This window comes from Amphiura filiformis, chromosome 6 (assembly GCF_039555335.1).
Source record: "Amphiura filiformis chromosome 6, Afil_fr2py, whole genome shotgun sequence".
In the NCBI taxonomy this organism is placed as follows: Eukaryota; Metazoa; Echinodermata; class Ophiuroidea; order Amphilepidida; family Amphiuridae; genus Amphiura; species Amphiura filiformis.
This window is the reverse complement of record NC_092633.1, coordinates 1,652,234-1,669,320: the sequence shown is the minus strand read 5'-3', so window position 1 is coordinate 1,669,320 and position 17,087 is coordinate 1,652,234. Positions and strand designations below refer to the sequence as shown.

At 36.8% G+C, this 17,087-nt stretch overlaps 1 protein-coding gene across 1 annotated transcript in view; it reads right to left on the bottom strand.

Annotated features, from left to right (window-relative positions):
- Window positions 1-9,856: 9,856 nt before the first annotated feature.
- The window catches only part of LOC140154123 (uncharacterized), a 265,827-nt gene continuing 258,596 nt past the window's right edge, over window positions 9,857-17,087 (bottom strand). The window contains exon 3 of the mRNA XM_072176729.1: window positions 9,857-9,999. Coding sequence (XP_072032830.1) covers window positions 9,857-9,999 — 143 coding nt within the window. The remainder of the gene's footprint in view (window positions 10,000-17,087) is intronic.

Genomic DNA, 17,087 nt, shown 5'->3' with positions numbered 1-17,087 from the left:
ACACTATTCACCATTCTCATCTCATCGGACGGGCAGGCGGGTGGGGCATTATACCAATCCCAACATGATACCATATCCCCTTAGGAATAATAGGCTATTCCAGTTGAAATCCATACACCCCATATGGAAGACATGGCCTTAATCTCCCAAACAGGGGGTCAAGATTTAAAATGGCGCCACCCATTGAGGTAACACCATTTGAAATTCACACTGTATGTGTGGAAGATTAAGGCCATGTCTTCCATAGGGGGGTATGGATTTCAGTTGGAATAGCCCAATGTTCCCTTGTTTTATAAAGTCAAGGTCTTTCTTTGTAGATTTGAAGTAAAACATAGGAGGTAAGAAGAATCATTGTCTTGGTCTCCGTCTCATCTTGAGCTTACCGGGGCTATTCCAGTTGAAATACATACACCTCCTATGGAAGACATGAACTTAATCTCCCACACAGGGGGTGTAGATTTCAAATGGAGTCACCCATTCAGGTAACCCCATTTGCAATTCACACTCCCCTTGTGGAAGATTAGGTCATGTCTTCCCCAGGGGTGGATGGATTTCAACCGAATAGCTCTTCACCAAGTAGTGATCCAGTCCAGTAGTCCATGAAGCAATCACAAAGAATTCAATCAAATACAAAATAGCCTAAAACATGTTTTCACAAATTGATTTGACAAAATTGTTTACATTAACACAAGCGTTAACAAACTTAAATGTTCTTATGTTTTCATCGAAGGTCAACATTGTTAGGCAAATACAAATCAAGAAAAGCCAATAGCTATGAAGTGTCTAGCCTATATAAATCAATAAGCTATCAGGCAATTATAATTCAAGTTGATTAGCGAGGAGGAAGGTGACCGGCCATCCTTCTTGTCTAATTTTGCAATGGAAAATAGTTACTGAAGGTTCACCAATGACTACTGCTAGACTTTCAACAAATCTTGCAGCATATATATATTTTAAAACAAAATACTCTTGGTTTTCATTCAATACAGAAGCCTAGTCCGAATAATCAGACCCAGAACAAAATATTAATTTCTGACATGATCGTGTTCTGGGTCTAAACTGTTTCCATTCGAAATCTTGATGGCAAATTGGACAAAAGAAGCACATGGTCCTACTTCACAGTTTTTTTAATCCCCTATTCATGTTGCGTGAATCAATCTATTGTGGACCATCCTTTTGATACTTGAGCATTTGGACAAGCGGAACAGTTTTGACAGTCCTTTTGTCTACCTCTCTGTTTGTAAACAAACGAGGAGGTAGAAATTGTCCTCCTCGCCGAATACGAAAGTCAGCGTAATAGTACGGCACTAACAGAAGCTGTGTATATTTAGTATGGCACTGAGTTCGAGTCCAGACTCGAACGATACATCACTGAGGGAGGGGCTGATCTGCAAAAATCATGCAAAATTAATTCTCAGATCCTAGATCTGATATATTTTAAAACAAAATCCTCTTTGTTTTTATTCAATACAGAAGCCGTGTATATTTAGTATGACATCGAGTCCGAGTCCAGACTCGAATGATACATCACTGAGGGAGGGGGCTCATCTGCAAAAATCTTGCAAAATCAATTCTCAGATCCTAGATTTGCTTCTGGATAAATTTGGGTACTGCGCACTTCACGGCTTTCAAATGCGCAGTAACGATGTTCACTAAACATTGTGCATATCGGCGTGACATCAAATAACAACATCTTATGTCTGACCGCAAAGAATTATGGGATTTACCGAAAAAGTCAATATGAAGTTGGAAAACTGAGTCCCAAGTCTTGAACAAGTCTCACAACCTCATCTCGATATCTAGAAAAACCACATCATCTAAATTAAAATGATTTTCTCCCCATTCTCTCTCACATTTGATTTCATTTACTCCCTGTCCAGTGGCTAAACCTTGTATTTATGGTTTGAATTCAATTAAACTGATGAGTATGGATGCATCCTGCTACAATGCCAAGGGGGTGACTAACAATTTGCCAACTTATTATAACGGGCAGGGAGATCAATGGACAGTAGGATGCATAGCTTCGGTTTGCCATTTTGCTTCCTTCATGATAATCCCTCTTCCTCCCACCTGAGATGATCCCTACACACCTACGGGATTAGTACTGTAGTGATGCATTCTAATCCCATGTTCCATATTCTCTCTGATTAAGGGACCATTCACAAACACTTGTTAGGGGGGCCTGATGCAAAAAGGGGGGCCCTGAAATTTTTTGACCCTCCTAAGGGGGGGCCCTGAAAAAAATGACCTCAAATTTTCCTGGAAAAATTGAGTTTATATGCTTTTCTATGGGGTCAACCCATAAATTTCATGTCAAAAAGGGGGCCCTGAAATTTTCGAGGTTTGTAAAGGGGGGCCCCAAAAATTTGCGCGATGAAATGTTTTTTGCATCAGGCCCCTCCTTACAAGTGTTTGTGAACGGTTCCTAATACCCAGGGGGCATTGCATTTTACAAATGGGGCAGTTTATTACAGTTAACATTTTCAATGAAAACCGCTTAAAAATCAGGTCGAAAATGACGAAATATGACTGATTTCCGGTTTTCTTCTGGGTTCAATTCCAATATGGATACAAGTTGAAGTTGAAGTAAGAATAGGAATTGTCCATGCTATTTCAGGATAATGATGTCCGAATGCCAGTTTTAAGCTTATTTACACGTTATGTCATAAATTTCTGCATTTTGGTAACTTTTTCTTTGATAAAACTTAGGAGAGGGTATTTATTAGAGGGGGAGCATTTATTAGAGAGAATACCATTCTTTTGTATACCAACGTTTGCTCTGGTGCGCACGCTTTATGTGAGCATTTGTATACCACGTTTGCTCTGGTGCGCATGCTTTATGTGAGCATTTGTATACCAACGTTTGCTCTGGTGCACACGCTTTATGTGAGCATTTGTATACCAACGTTTGCTCTGGTGCGCATGCTTTATGTGAGCATTTGTATACCAACGTTTGCTCTGGTGCGCACGCTTTATGTGAGCATACGTTGGCATTTTATTTACGAGCACACTACAACACAAGTTGAGCAAAGTAAAGACAGAAAGATTATTTCATTTCCGATGGCTTCATGGTCATCACTAACCACTCCTTTAGAAGGTAAAGGGTTCCCATTTAGATTTTTCTATTAACGACAAAGGTTCAATGTCTTTGTGTATCTACGTCCAAATGAACTAATCACGTATGGTAAAATAGTTCCTTGTACAGTGCCACAGTGGCAATTTAATTACACTGACTGTCTGAGGGTGTACTGCAGCAACTAACCCTGACTCAAGACCGTAATTTGTGTCCTACGGCTTATTTGAATTCCAATAAAAAGTCACAAAAATATACACACCTCTTGAGCTTATTAACTTAAAATGCTCATTTCAGGTAATATATTCATTTTGCGGACAAAGGTGGATTACAAATCATTTATATATCATCGCCCCTGACCACTTATTTCTTTGTCTTATTAGTTTCTTTTTCCAAGTATTTTGAGATTTGTATTGAGCTAAAAGACAAATCTGCGAGCAAATGCAAAAGATTTTGACGTGATTGCCGGACACCATGTTTGTGTATTTCCTTGATTCCCATTGTTATAATTTCCATTCTACTCTAACATCATTGGGCTATTCCAGTTTAAATCCATACACCCCCTATGGAAGATATGACCTTAATCTCCCCCACAGGGGGTATAGATTTCGAATGGAGTCACCTAATCAGGTAACCCCATTTGAAAATCACACTTCCGGTGTGGAAGATTGAGGCCATGTCTTTCATAGGGGGTGTATGGATTTTAACTGGAATAGCCCATTTGTTGACTACAGGAACTGTGTAACAAACAGGCATCAATAAGGGTTGGCGGTTTATCAGCCCAATTGGGCTATTTTTGAAGATGTTCGCCACTACTTTTGACCATTTCTCGTCCCATAAAAACCAATGGTCAAGAGTCAAATTGGGCTACTTTTCGACATTGGCTCCTGCGACTTTCAATAATTTCCTACCCCAGAGAAAATGATGATCAAGAGAAAAATTGGGCTACCATGCTGGCAACCATGGACGCAATCAATTCCAAGCTCAAATGGAGCACACAGGTAATCACATCACATTCTCACCTCATCGTCGCTTTAAATTGAACAACACTATAAGGTCAGCATCGTATAATCACAATTACCATGTGTTTAATTTAGAGCACTGACTATATAATCGATCTTCAAGATGCAAACATTTTCTTAGAATTTGACAATAGTTCAACCTTTCTGATGTGAAGTAGGACATTTCTACAAAATCACATTGTCTTCAAGAAAATGTTAATATTTATCACCCCACCCATCATGGCAAGCTCATTTCCAATGGCACAGTTCATTAAAGCCCCATTTAACAATCAAAGTTCGAATGAAGAAAGAATTAACAAATAAATACAAATCCCAACCGGCACACAACCCAACTTGAAAAAAAGCAAGGGAATGTGCCGGCATGGGAATCGAACCCACGACCTACCGATCTCTAGACGGACACCTTATCCATTAGGCTACCAGCTCCCACTGATAAACGGTGGTTAAATCTGGGTCTAATGTAAAGCAGCCGAGGTATACAATACACACAAACAAATATTACGCAAGCACACAAGTGAAGGAGATCATTACTGATGCTTAATCGTTTCCCCAGTATAATATAAGTAACTTGAATCAAAGGTCACAAATCTGAACAAATACCGTAGCATTCCATCTGTACAAGCATATACGCTGGCGAAGTGATGTAATAATCGGATTAACTACCAATAGGTGAAAACAATTTTTGAATATACCACGTTGCACTAGTACGTTCATGCGGTACCTCTGCATTGAACCAGATCATGCTGATCACTCGCACATAAGATTAGTATCTTTGAAAAGACAGGTATTGTATTCAATCTATGATTGCAGACATACACATGTGATGAGTGCAACTTGCTTGTAGTGCAGCGCGATGTATTCAAAAATTGTTTTCACCTATTGCTATGGTAGTTAATCTGATTATTAGACGAGGGTTTTATTGACGAAAGAAGCGAACGACAGACACTCTCCACAAAACCATTATTTGAAGTCTGAGCAATAATACTACTGACATAGGCGGCTGTGCAAACAAGTATTATAAGACCAAAATCTATTGTAATGTTTTTGTGGAGGGTGTCTGCCTTTCACTTTTAGAGGCATATTCTACAGTACATTTATAGGTCATTGGGCTATTCCAATTGAAATCCATACACCCCCTATGATAGACATGACTTTACTCTCTCACACAGGGAGTGCAGATTTCAAATGGAGTCACCCATTCTGGTAACTCCATTTAAAATTAATACTCCCTGTGTGAAAGACTAAAGGCATGTCTTTCATAAGGGGTGTAAGGATTTCAAAAGGAATATTCCATTGTATGACTGTGCAATCATATTGGTTCCTGGTAGATGATGATGTTACAGGTCTTTTATGCACAAGTTCAATTTACCTGTCCTATACAACGGGATCATGAGATCAAAAACTTGTCAGTTTTAAAGACACTAGCAGTGATTCGCCAAGTCAAAAATCAGATAATTTCAGGGTTGTAACTAGGATATTTTTAGTGCTGGGTGGCATTTGATGAAAATTTTGCATATTTGGCATTTTTTTTGCCAAAATGGACTAATTCAATTCAATCAAATGGTGCAAAATTGCTGCTGAGTGTGGTGTCCAAAACTGCGGCCCACCACCGCCCACTGTAGCTACAACCCTGGATAATTTAGTGCATTTTTGTAAAAGGAATGGGTGTGCTAGCATACCCTGCAAGTGATTGACTGAAAATGACCCGATATTAGCGTAAAATGTCACATTCTGGTCACATTATGTTGGGGGATTATGTTCGTATAGACACTTGTCTATGTGCATTTGAATACATGAAGCTGCAAAACAATTCCTTATTTATTTTGTTTAATCACTGTTAGTGCTTTTAAGAATTTCCAAAAACAAAATAAAACAAATGAATATATGTCAACAAAAAAAAAAAAGCCCCTTAACAAAATGACATGAGGTTGTCTATTTTCTTGAGGAGGCCTATCACTAACCTGCAACTGCAGCTATATACCAGCAAGGAGTTTGTTTCAGTACCAGGCAGAACCAGAGAAAAAAGCGGGAAAAAAAGACACAAAAAATTGACATTAATACGGTTGTGATTTCAAGACATATATGTATACTGTATTCTGCCACAAGCGTGCTGACAAATTCCTGTTCACATGCATATACGCTTTGCATGATAAATTGTATGTGTATGATTCGATACTGTGAAGAGCGAAATACGCACCTACGGCACTACCAAACTTGAGGTGAATCCAATTTTAGAATTTTGTTACAAATTGTAATGTAAGAATTCATTGAAAGTAACGATATTTTAGCCGCATTAAAATTTTGTGTTTTTTAATTTGTATGAACTGCAATTTGCCGCAAGGTGTGTCCATTTGAACCAACCTGACACTCCTTGACCCAACGTGACACCCCTTCACCCACCCTGACACTCATTGGGCCACCCTGACACCCCTTTACCAACCCTGACACCCCTTCACGCACCCTGACACCAGACTTGTAGTATTCGAGTACGAGTACTTTTTTGGTACTCGTACTCGTGCATCAATACTCGTACTCATACTCATGACCAAGTACTCGTACTCATGGTTTGGAATTTTGCTGTACTCGTACTCATGCCAATCTACTCATGAAAAAATACCCTGTCACTCCTTGCCCACCCTGATACCACTTGACCCTAACATGACATAACTTGACCCACCCTGACACTACTTGACCCACCCTGATACCCCTTTACCCACCCTGATACCCTATCCCCTTGATACCACTTGACCCACTCTGACTCTGACACCACGTGACCTACTGATACAACTTGACCCATTCTGACGCAATCTAACCCGCCCTGACACTACCTGACCCGGCCTGACACACCCGACGATCACAAATAACAACAATTAAAAAAAATTGATGATTAATGTCCTCATTTCCATTGATTTAAGTATTTCAAACACCTGAATAGTTTTACAGAGTGGCACTTGGAGGAGTTCCCCAAGAACATCACCCAATCCTAGTACACAATGTAATTCGGAGCACATAGCCATAGGGCCTATTTCACTTTTTGAAGTTCTACTAGACTTGATTAAGTTGATTTACTAATTACTATGTTTAGCATATGACTGTACACTGAACACTTCTTCAATCCTGAAGAAGCAGTCATCCTTGATAGAGAGTGGAGGTGGTTCGAAAGAGGAGTCAGATAATCAATTTGGGAGAGAGTGGAGGAGCCTACCATCAACAAGAAGGGGGGACTCCGTTTTCAGTTGTCACATGCATGGGATCTGGCGTTACGAGACATTCCTCGCCATCTGACGTCACAACACCTGACGTCATCACAACATCATCAATCATGCAATGTAGCAAAGTAAGGAAAAGCTTTCATAATGAGACTATCTTGGGCTGGTGTTATTGTATATAGGTAATGATCTAGTATTTTACCACCCCCCCTCTCCACCGAACTAAATTAATGTTCATAGAACGTTATGGATCTTTTGATTTGTTCCCTTACAAAGAGGGGAATAACAAACACTGAGCCAATCAAAGATATGGTAAGAATTAAGTCAGACGGGCTGAAGGAGATTATGCTTAAGATTTCTATAACATTCTTGATTTAAGTTCATCAGGACTATAGTATTCCATTAATCAAACATTTCTTCCAATTAAAACACTTACCGTAAAATGGGGTAACTTTGGACACTTTTCAGAGTTTTTAAACCACTGCTTCCAAACAAAACCAGTTCGATTTCTAATTATATCTTTTTTGTGACATTAGGGTTCCCTTCTACACCTTGAAGTTGAAAAAGATTTTTTAATAATTTTGTAAGGGTGCCCTAGGGGTTGAAAATAGCCTGACCAAAGTTACCCCGCATTTGGGGCAACTTTGAAATGCGGGGTAACTTTGGTCAGAGTATTACATTCCATGAAGAAAAAAAAATCAAAAAAATTGATCTTCGCTGTATATGGGCAAGTTGTTATTTTTTGTGACATTTGACCCCTTGAAAAATTAATCAAGCACACATCCATGCTCATAAATATTGATTTTTATTTTTTCTGAAAAAAATGTAAATAAATGCTCATTTTTGGTCCAAAATCCTGATTCCAAATATATTTCTTAACAAATTGACATCAAATATGACTAAAAACAATATTGCTGTATGAAAATATGACCATTTAAAATATATATTTGACCGACCAAAGTTACCCCGCTGACCGAAGTTACCCCATTTTACGGTACTGTATGGGACGTTTCAAGAGCTAAGGTCTGCTCCTTTCATCAGCCAGATGATGTACTGATCTGCTAGAGTTGTTGCTGGTTGATGTATTGATCTCTGGAGATGAGTGTGTTACTTCAATCAATACCAACAGGAAGTTAGTATCAACCAGGAAAGTTGAAAAAGAAGGAGGAAGAACGGAATTATATCCTTGAGATAATCCCGTAGGTTATCCTGTCGCACCTATTCATAGTCCTTTATTCTCAAGTAGTTACACATCTACTTGAAAGTAGCCTTTGATGTGATGTGCCTTGCCGACTACGGTTGATTAATTTTCACTCCAGAATTGAAACCATATCCAATGTTTCTATAGATAATTCCTTGAAAGTATGACACATGTGTGTTACGTACCTGATGTTGCTCTGCAGGGATACCGCACGTGGATACTATAAGAAAGAAATGTAGTTTTGTAAAGATTCCAAAAAAATCCGCCCATTTTGGAATATATATTAATTATTTAGGAGAGTGTTTTAGGATTTTGTTAGAATCGGGATCATTTTGATCATCTATATTTTATTGTTATAATGTATTTTCCTGTCATTTCCTGCAAACCTAATAAAGATATTTTGATAATTGAAAATAGTCTGTATCATAAATCGTAGAGGTTGAAAGCGTAACCAAGCGTGCGAAATTATGATTTGCCATGGAACTTCGGTCATATTTTATTTGAAATAAACTGGATGTTAGGATCTGCATGCATGGTATGCATGGTATTGATGGTATACAGACACTGACCTTTCCCTAAAACCAGTAAGCAGCAACTTGTGTATCACACCCGTGATGGGTTCGAACCCTTTTGTTGTATTTTATTGTTAAACCTAAATAGCGTGATTGCTTTTGAATGAGCGGCAACACACATATTTTGTTTGAGGATAGCTGGATCTATCTCCTTCTTTTACATCTTCTCTGGTATCAACTAACAACAACTCAAGCAGATCAGTACATCATCTGGATGGTGAAAAGAGCAGACCTTAGCTCTTGAAATGTTCCATACAGTAAGTGTTTCAATTCGACTTGTATTCGCTGTAGAAGTGACGTAATAAATCAGATTAACTACCAGAGCATTAGAAACAGATGAATACAATTTTGACTATATCGCCCTGCACTACAAGCAGGTTGCACTCATCACCTGTGCATGTCTGCAAGTATAGATTGAATACAATACCACTCTTTTCAAAGCTACTGTTACTAATCTACTAAGGTGGAGAGATCAGCATGATAAATTATGGTTCAATACATAGGTACCATGTGAACGTTGTAGTGCAGGGCGATATAGTCAAAAATAGTATTCATCGATTATTACCTCACTTCTACAGCAAATAGAAGAAATGTTTGATTAATCATAAAGCTCTATTTTAATTGGTTATTCATGTGATTATATCATGTAATTGACCAATCAGGGGCTCTGTTTGAAAGGAAGCTTGGGGTAAATGCACAGAACTGATATTTAAACATAACCATACACCAGAACATTAGCATCACATATTGAAAGCAAAACATCAGTGATACAAAGTTAATTAATTTTCTGTCCAAACCTTTTCGACCTTGATTTGGGAACCTTTGGCCTCTGACCTGATCTTACCTTTGACACCACTACTGGACGCATGAGGCCACATTGCACCTTTCGCCTGATCGCACCGGTTTTGATCACTGGGGTATTCTACAGGTGACAAAAATATACAAAATAACCAATATGGTGCATGGATGTAACAGCAAACATAAAAACAAACTTTTAAGGCCATAGTTTAACATTTGCCCTCAATGTTTTACATGAATGTAATGTACTTGAATAAATTAACATACCCTGCAAAAATCAGTGCTTTAGGTATTGCATTTGTGACATTATCTGAGATTGACATGACATATCCCATCATTTTATTCATATAATCAAATATTAGTAGAACGCATGATATGCAATGTTCATAACACTATGCGTGCACGGTGTGTAGGCTGGTCATAACACACCATCAGCAGGAACAACCTCAGTCACGATCGATGGAATGACACGCATTGGCATCATAGGCGCTGGAATTAAATTGGCATTTTCTTTGTTTTGCTTCATTTGTTCGGCTCAAAATTAAAATGAGACATTTCTGAGAGTGAAAATTTACATTTTGTGGAAAAAAAATACAAATCTATTTTTTTGGAAATCGCACATTATTGCTTTAAGTCTTTAACCATGACTTATGGAGTGTGAAATCATGTCAAAGCGCTTCTCAATATGGAATAAAGCATAACCTTGACGCAGCATCCAAGAGGTGTTCCAATTCATGTCTCATAGAATAGTGTTGTCACATGATTTTCACATGCTTTTATAAATAATTTTAATAGTCTGCAAATCTTACAGAGTGGACACGCATTTCTAAACGGAACAATACAAAAACACAAAAGAAATACCTATGGGACACAACAATGTTTGTCAGTAAATATATATGCTCTAAAAGTTCAAAATAAATGTGGGAAATGTTTGCTTCAATATCTATTGTAAAATATAAACAAAGAACGCCTTAGGGATAAAAATATCTGTAAAGCAAATATCATCTTACTTATGAGAGGAAAAAAGAGAAACGTAATGTTTTGTTAATCCTGACAATCCATTATGTTCTGCACAAAAATATGTGATTTTATCTGCATTAATGTTAACGCAAACATTAATGAGTCACTTACTAATGTTTTTAAAATCGATATGATCATTGTTAAAAAAAACCCACCGATATGATCATTGTCGCCGTATGAAACGCTCCGTCTTTGTCAGCTTAATGAACATTTTCTGTAACTTAGATAATTTTGAAATTACGGCAGACAAGAAATGAATTAAGATTACGAAAATATAGTAATTAAAATGTTTATGTGTGACTGAGACAGTGATAGATGCACATTGATTAACGCCCGTACTGTCAATTAAAAGTTGTCTGGAGATACATCACTTGTGGGCAGTAAATAAGACCTGTAAGGGGCCGGCCAACATTTTTGCCATTTCACATACGTACAAAGCATACTTATGAGGGGGAGGGGTAAAAACTAACCATGGTGTGTACATATGAAAAACATCAAAAGAAGTCCGCTCAAGTTGTGTGTTGTACCGATTATGATCATTGCCGATCCGATAGAAGCACAGACACAACTTGAGCAGCTTTGACAAATGAATGAATAAGAAGGCAAATCTTAACTTTCAATAGTGTGAAGTAAAGGAGGTATAGATATATGGGCATATGACGGATGTGATGCAGTTTCTCAATTGAAAATTTTCACCATTTTTAATGTACGTATCTCGAGGGGGGAGGGGGTTGAAAAAATAGTTAACGCTTTGGTAAGCATGTCATGTGAAAATATGTTGGACGACCCCTAACTTGGATAACTTTGAAATTAATTGCAAAAATGTAGTAATAAAAACAAAAGTCTTTATGCGTGACTGAGTCTGAGATAGATGCACATTGATTAACGCACATAATGTCAATTAAACGTTGTCTGTCGATATGTCACTTGTGGTCAGTAAATAAGACCTAAAACTTGGATAACACGAGAAAAGAAATGAATTAGAATTACAAAAATGTAGTAATTATAAAAAGTGTTTATGTGTGACTGAGTCGGAGATAGATGCACATTGATTAATGTGTGTACTGTCAATTAAATTCTGTCTGGCGATATATCACTTGTGGTCAGTAGATAAGACCTAAAACTTGGATAACTTTGAAATTACAAGAAAAGAAATGAATTAAGAAGTCATGTGTATGACTGAGTCCAAGATAGACACACATTGATTAATGCGTGGACTGTCAATTATACGTTGTCTGGCGATATATCGCATGTGATCAGTAGTCAAAAATTCATTTATGCTTAGCTTACAACACCCACAAAATCAAACCAGACTTAACTATTGAAAAACAATGCAGGCATAGACTTTAAGGAGCCCTTTTTCTAAGAACCTCCTGAATTTTGCTGAGGCGGGAAGATGGAGGTTCTTCAAATCTCTTCATACTTTTATTATGGACATATAGTGATGAAACATTTCACATGGTGAAATAATTTTGCTGTATCATGTGCCAGTGTTTCTAGAACAAAAACCCTTGATTGAGCCCATTTACGCAATTTTGTCAGACTTTTAAAATCGACTATATTTCATGTTTTCAATGTATTTCTAGATCTGAGTGTACAAGAAAGTTAATATTTGGAGTAAACATTTCAAATGGTTGGGTTCACAAATATATTTAAAGATAAAGTCATAGTTTTGGTGCCTTGTGTGTTTTTATATTATGTAAATACCTTAAAAGAAGATGTTTTTAAGCAAAAATAGGTCATTTTTAAATCTGTATTTCTCTCATGGGCAGTAACTTTTCAACACAAATCGTATATATTTACAAAGCCGAGGAACAGTTCTAAAAATATAAATTTTCACCGTTGTGTTTGTATTTACTTACTTAGATACACACAATTTAAGTTGCATGGTTTTAGTGAACTACTAATTTATGCAACACCAAAGGCGCACATACTTTATCCATGCCTGCGCCCATTGTGCCACTGACGTACACTTTTTTTTCATTAACATAATTCATAAGATGCATTTTATCTGTTGTATTATATCAGCTTCATTTCTCACTAAAATTTAATTTTCTAGCCTTTTCTGTCCTAGCCCCTCTCTCCATATTAATAGGCATGGAAATCTGACCTTAATTAGAAATTATAAAAAAAATCATGATAAAATGTATTTATTTAGGTTTTAAATCTTTATTATTTTTATATAATGCAGATTACTCAGTTAGTATTCATGTTATAATTCATAGATTTCTCCTCTTTCCTATTTCAATGGTCAGTTGTAACTATACAGCTACTTGTAAGACAGTAAAATTTACTGCTTTATTTATTAATGCTTACATGCAGCAAGAAAAGTTCCATTACAGCACTTCTGACAACATAGGGCTCTTTGGCATACAATGATACAAGTGGCATTGATTGGTGACCCATGCTAAACTTGTTATGTATAATTTCATATTAAGGTTATTAATTATTTTAAACTGTTGTGATTTGGTAGTTCACAGCATATTACGAATGGTAGTGAGCTATAGCAAAAACTGCATTGCTCAATTTATAGCGAGCGTGTAGAAGAATTCAAATATGACAGATATACTTTTAAAGGTGCCGCGGTTCTGGAGCTACGTTTTAAAGAGGGATGAAACAACAACACTTAATTGTAAAACGTACATAACTCATTAACAACAATAAATTAAGCAAGTTTGCAAAGTATACGATTTGTAGAATGAACTTTTGCAAAACATGAAGGTGTTAATTTTCAATAATATATTGTTCTAGATAATGAAAATCAATTTTTAGGTTGCTTCGACCAACAATACCTCGTCTACCCTTAAGATTCGATTATTAACTTGCACGGTATATTCTATATTATAGGCCTATAGGCCCATGTTAAATACAAGATGTGATGAGTTTATGTTAATTGTTTTATGTTCATTATAATTACATTTTCCGCATTCTAATATAATAACTGCAATGGCCGCTGACAAAACATTTGCAAAACTATATTTGGAGTCTAATTTTTAGAACTAATGTTTTTCCACTATGTTCTGTTTTAATTTAACTATATACTCTGAATAGAGTCTATGAATAGAATCTATGATTTAAGAAATAAAGGGTAGGCCTAATGCATGATCCTTTACACGAAAATAATGTGTCCGAGGCAGTAAAAACGTAAATAATGGGTGAGGCGCAGCCGAACCCATTATTTAAACGCTTTTACTGCCGAGGACACATTATATGCGTAAAGGATAATGCCGCACCCTTTATTTCTATTCTATTACCACAAAATAGTGTGATTTAAAGAGAAAATATCAATTTTTTTGCCCAAATATTTCAAGTTGTTTACCTCAAGGTGGAGCGCATACACGCAGTAGCCAAAGCGTATGCACATTCCAATAACACAACCTAACATTCCATTCTCCCCTATAAGCAGGTATGCACATACAATAACACACCCCTGACATTCCATTCTCCCCTACATAAGCAGGTGTGCTGTGCGCTCTGCTGTGCGCTGTGATGATAGTATAAGATAAAGTTCGCTGCCCTTGACACTTTATCGCTAATTAATGGTCTGTCACGTGACGCGTTTCAACCAATCACAGTGCGCGATTTTGAATAATGGGACGTGGGGGTAATAGAATTAACCATAGGTCACGCTTCCATCAGACAGGGCTTGTGCACCTCGTGCTATTCCATGTGTATATTTGTGTCAGCATGGATCATTTGAAATAGGAGTGCATGGCTGTATGCTTGAAGCTAACCAAAACATGGTTTGAAAGAAATAGAATTGAGCAAAATAACGTTTTTTAAAACGTTATTTTGCTCAATTCTATTTCTTTCAAACCATGCATAAATCCTCAGCGATTATTGCAATCAATTTTAATTTTAATAAAGAATGAACTTAATTCTTTCAGAGAATTGAAATAATGATTTCAATGTATTTTTAACTGTTATTCATGACCCAATGAGTAGAGTATGCTGCACAATGGTGGTGGCTGGTATTATCTACGGGAAGTTAATGAAGATCCCCCCCCAGGACTCTACCAAACCAACTTTTTAAGCTTCCTTTTATGGTCCTATAACACATTCAAGATGTTAACAAAAAATGATTCCTGGCACTCCAGCCATTTTCAAGGTTAAAGGTTGCTCAAATCTGGTTAACAAGCACACCAAATTATTCCTCTTATTGTAAGGATTCAGATAAAGTACATGTGACATACCGTTCTTGAGTTATAAAGCAAAAAGGTCCATTGGGGGTGGTCAGTTGTTGTTTTTGGCCACTCAGGGGGCGAAAATTAAAACTGCTCAGATTTCAACGAAAATGGTCTCAAATTGATCGTCATGTAAAACCAAGTAATCGTTTGCACTGTCTAATGTGCTTTGTTATTGACCAAATTTGCCAATAAAGGTCAGTCCCCATTACAGCCTATTTGACCACAACCTTTGTTGTGATGTTTCCCAGGTAACGAAACATCCTACATGGTTACAACCATTCCTTATTTGACTCGTTTTTACATGACAAGCAATTTGAGACCAATTTCGTTGAAATTGGAGCATTTTTATTTTTGGCCCCTGTGTGGCCAAAAAAACTGACCACTCCCCAAAGGTTTAAACCACTAAATTATCTTGAATGTGTTATAGGACCATAAAAGGAAGCTAAAAAAGTTGGTTTGGTAGAGTCCTGTGGGGGTGTCATCATTAACTTCTGGTAGATACCGGACAATATTGCCAGCTGCCAGCTCCATTGAAACACTGCAAAAGAGGGGTGACTTACATGTCGCAGAAGTACACTAAGGAGTAAAAACACAATGGTGATTTTATTTATTTTTGAAAACAATATTCAAGGTCCCATTTGACATGTAAATTTTTTTCTCAAGTGACTGCCTGTAAAAAAAAATCTCTGTTTGAAATTAAGCTTATTTTTAACAAAAAATTGTCGCAAAACTATGGTCTATATTAAGGTATCCTGCGAATAGTAAATAACACAGGGACACAATGATGCATGATGGGTATGCCCTATAATGTTGTTGAAACTATGTAGGAGTATCAGTATCAAAGTCAATATCGTTTGAAAGTTATGGGATACAATATAGAAATCCATGTATTCGTTATTTGTCAATATTTTGCATTTAGGGCAAAATTAGTGATTTTTTGTCTAGAAACACTGATACGAGGTAGGCAAAAAATTCATTGCCATGAGCAAGGAATCATCAACCAAGAGGCATATACCAAATATGGAAGGATTTGTCCAACCTTCATCTTCCCATGACCTGGTGGTTTTTACATGGAGGCCTCCTTAAGTATTTTATAAAATTATTTTTATAAATGGATTCTTTGTTTTGATGCAAATTTGATGACCAAAGTGGCAAACAATATTGCATACTTGAACTTGTTTAAGTGCATAAATACAGGTAAATGTTAGCCTGAGTGAATAATGGAAAAGTCTCTATTTAAAGCCATGTGTGATTCTAATAAAGAATAGATTTGTTTTCCACAAAATATTTGTTTTCACTGATTACACATTTATGTCCCCTTTTAATTTCGAGCCAACAAATGCGGTAAAACAAAGAAAATTGCTATTTCATTCCAGCATCAAAGATTATCGTCAATGCGTGCATTAGCTCGCCAATTGTTATTGAGCTTCATGCCACTGGGACGTATAAATAAGACGTAAGATGATTAGCACTATACACAGTTTAAAACTCACTTGATACACATGCACGAGGGGTAGAAATTCAAGAAAATTGAGGGCATCGCTGCAGAGCAAATCACACATTTTGGCTTTAACTTCTGCATCTCAAAAAAGGAAATTCAGATGTGCATTTGTATACAGTAACCCTTAAGGGGGTACTACACCCCTGGCCAATTTTGTGCCTATTTTTGCATTTTTCTCAAAAATTATAGCGTGTTGGTGGCAAGTAAGACATGTATATTATAGGGGCAAGGACTACAACTACTGTACTGGAAATTTTATTTCAGCACAGACAACAGTTTACTTGTCATCAATGCACTATAATATTTGAGAAAAATGCAAAAATAGGCACAAAATTGGACAGGGGTATAGTACCCCTTTAAATGAAAGTTATAAGTTCCAAAAGTACATTTTCTGTCACTGAACATCAACTAATGAAATGTGTGGTTCCTAGTAATTAGTCTCTTTGATTTGATTCTTTGTTAAATGTAAATAATACACCCACTAGGAACTAAAAAAAATTTAGT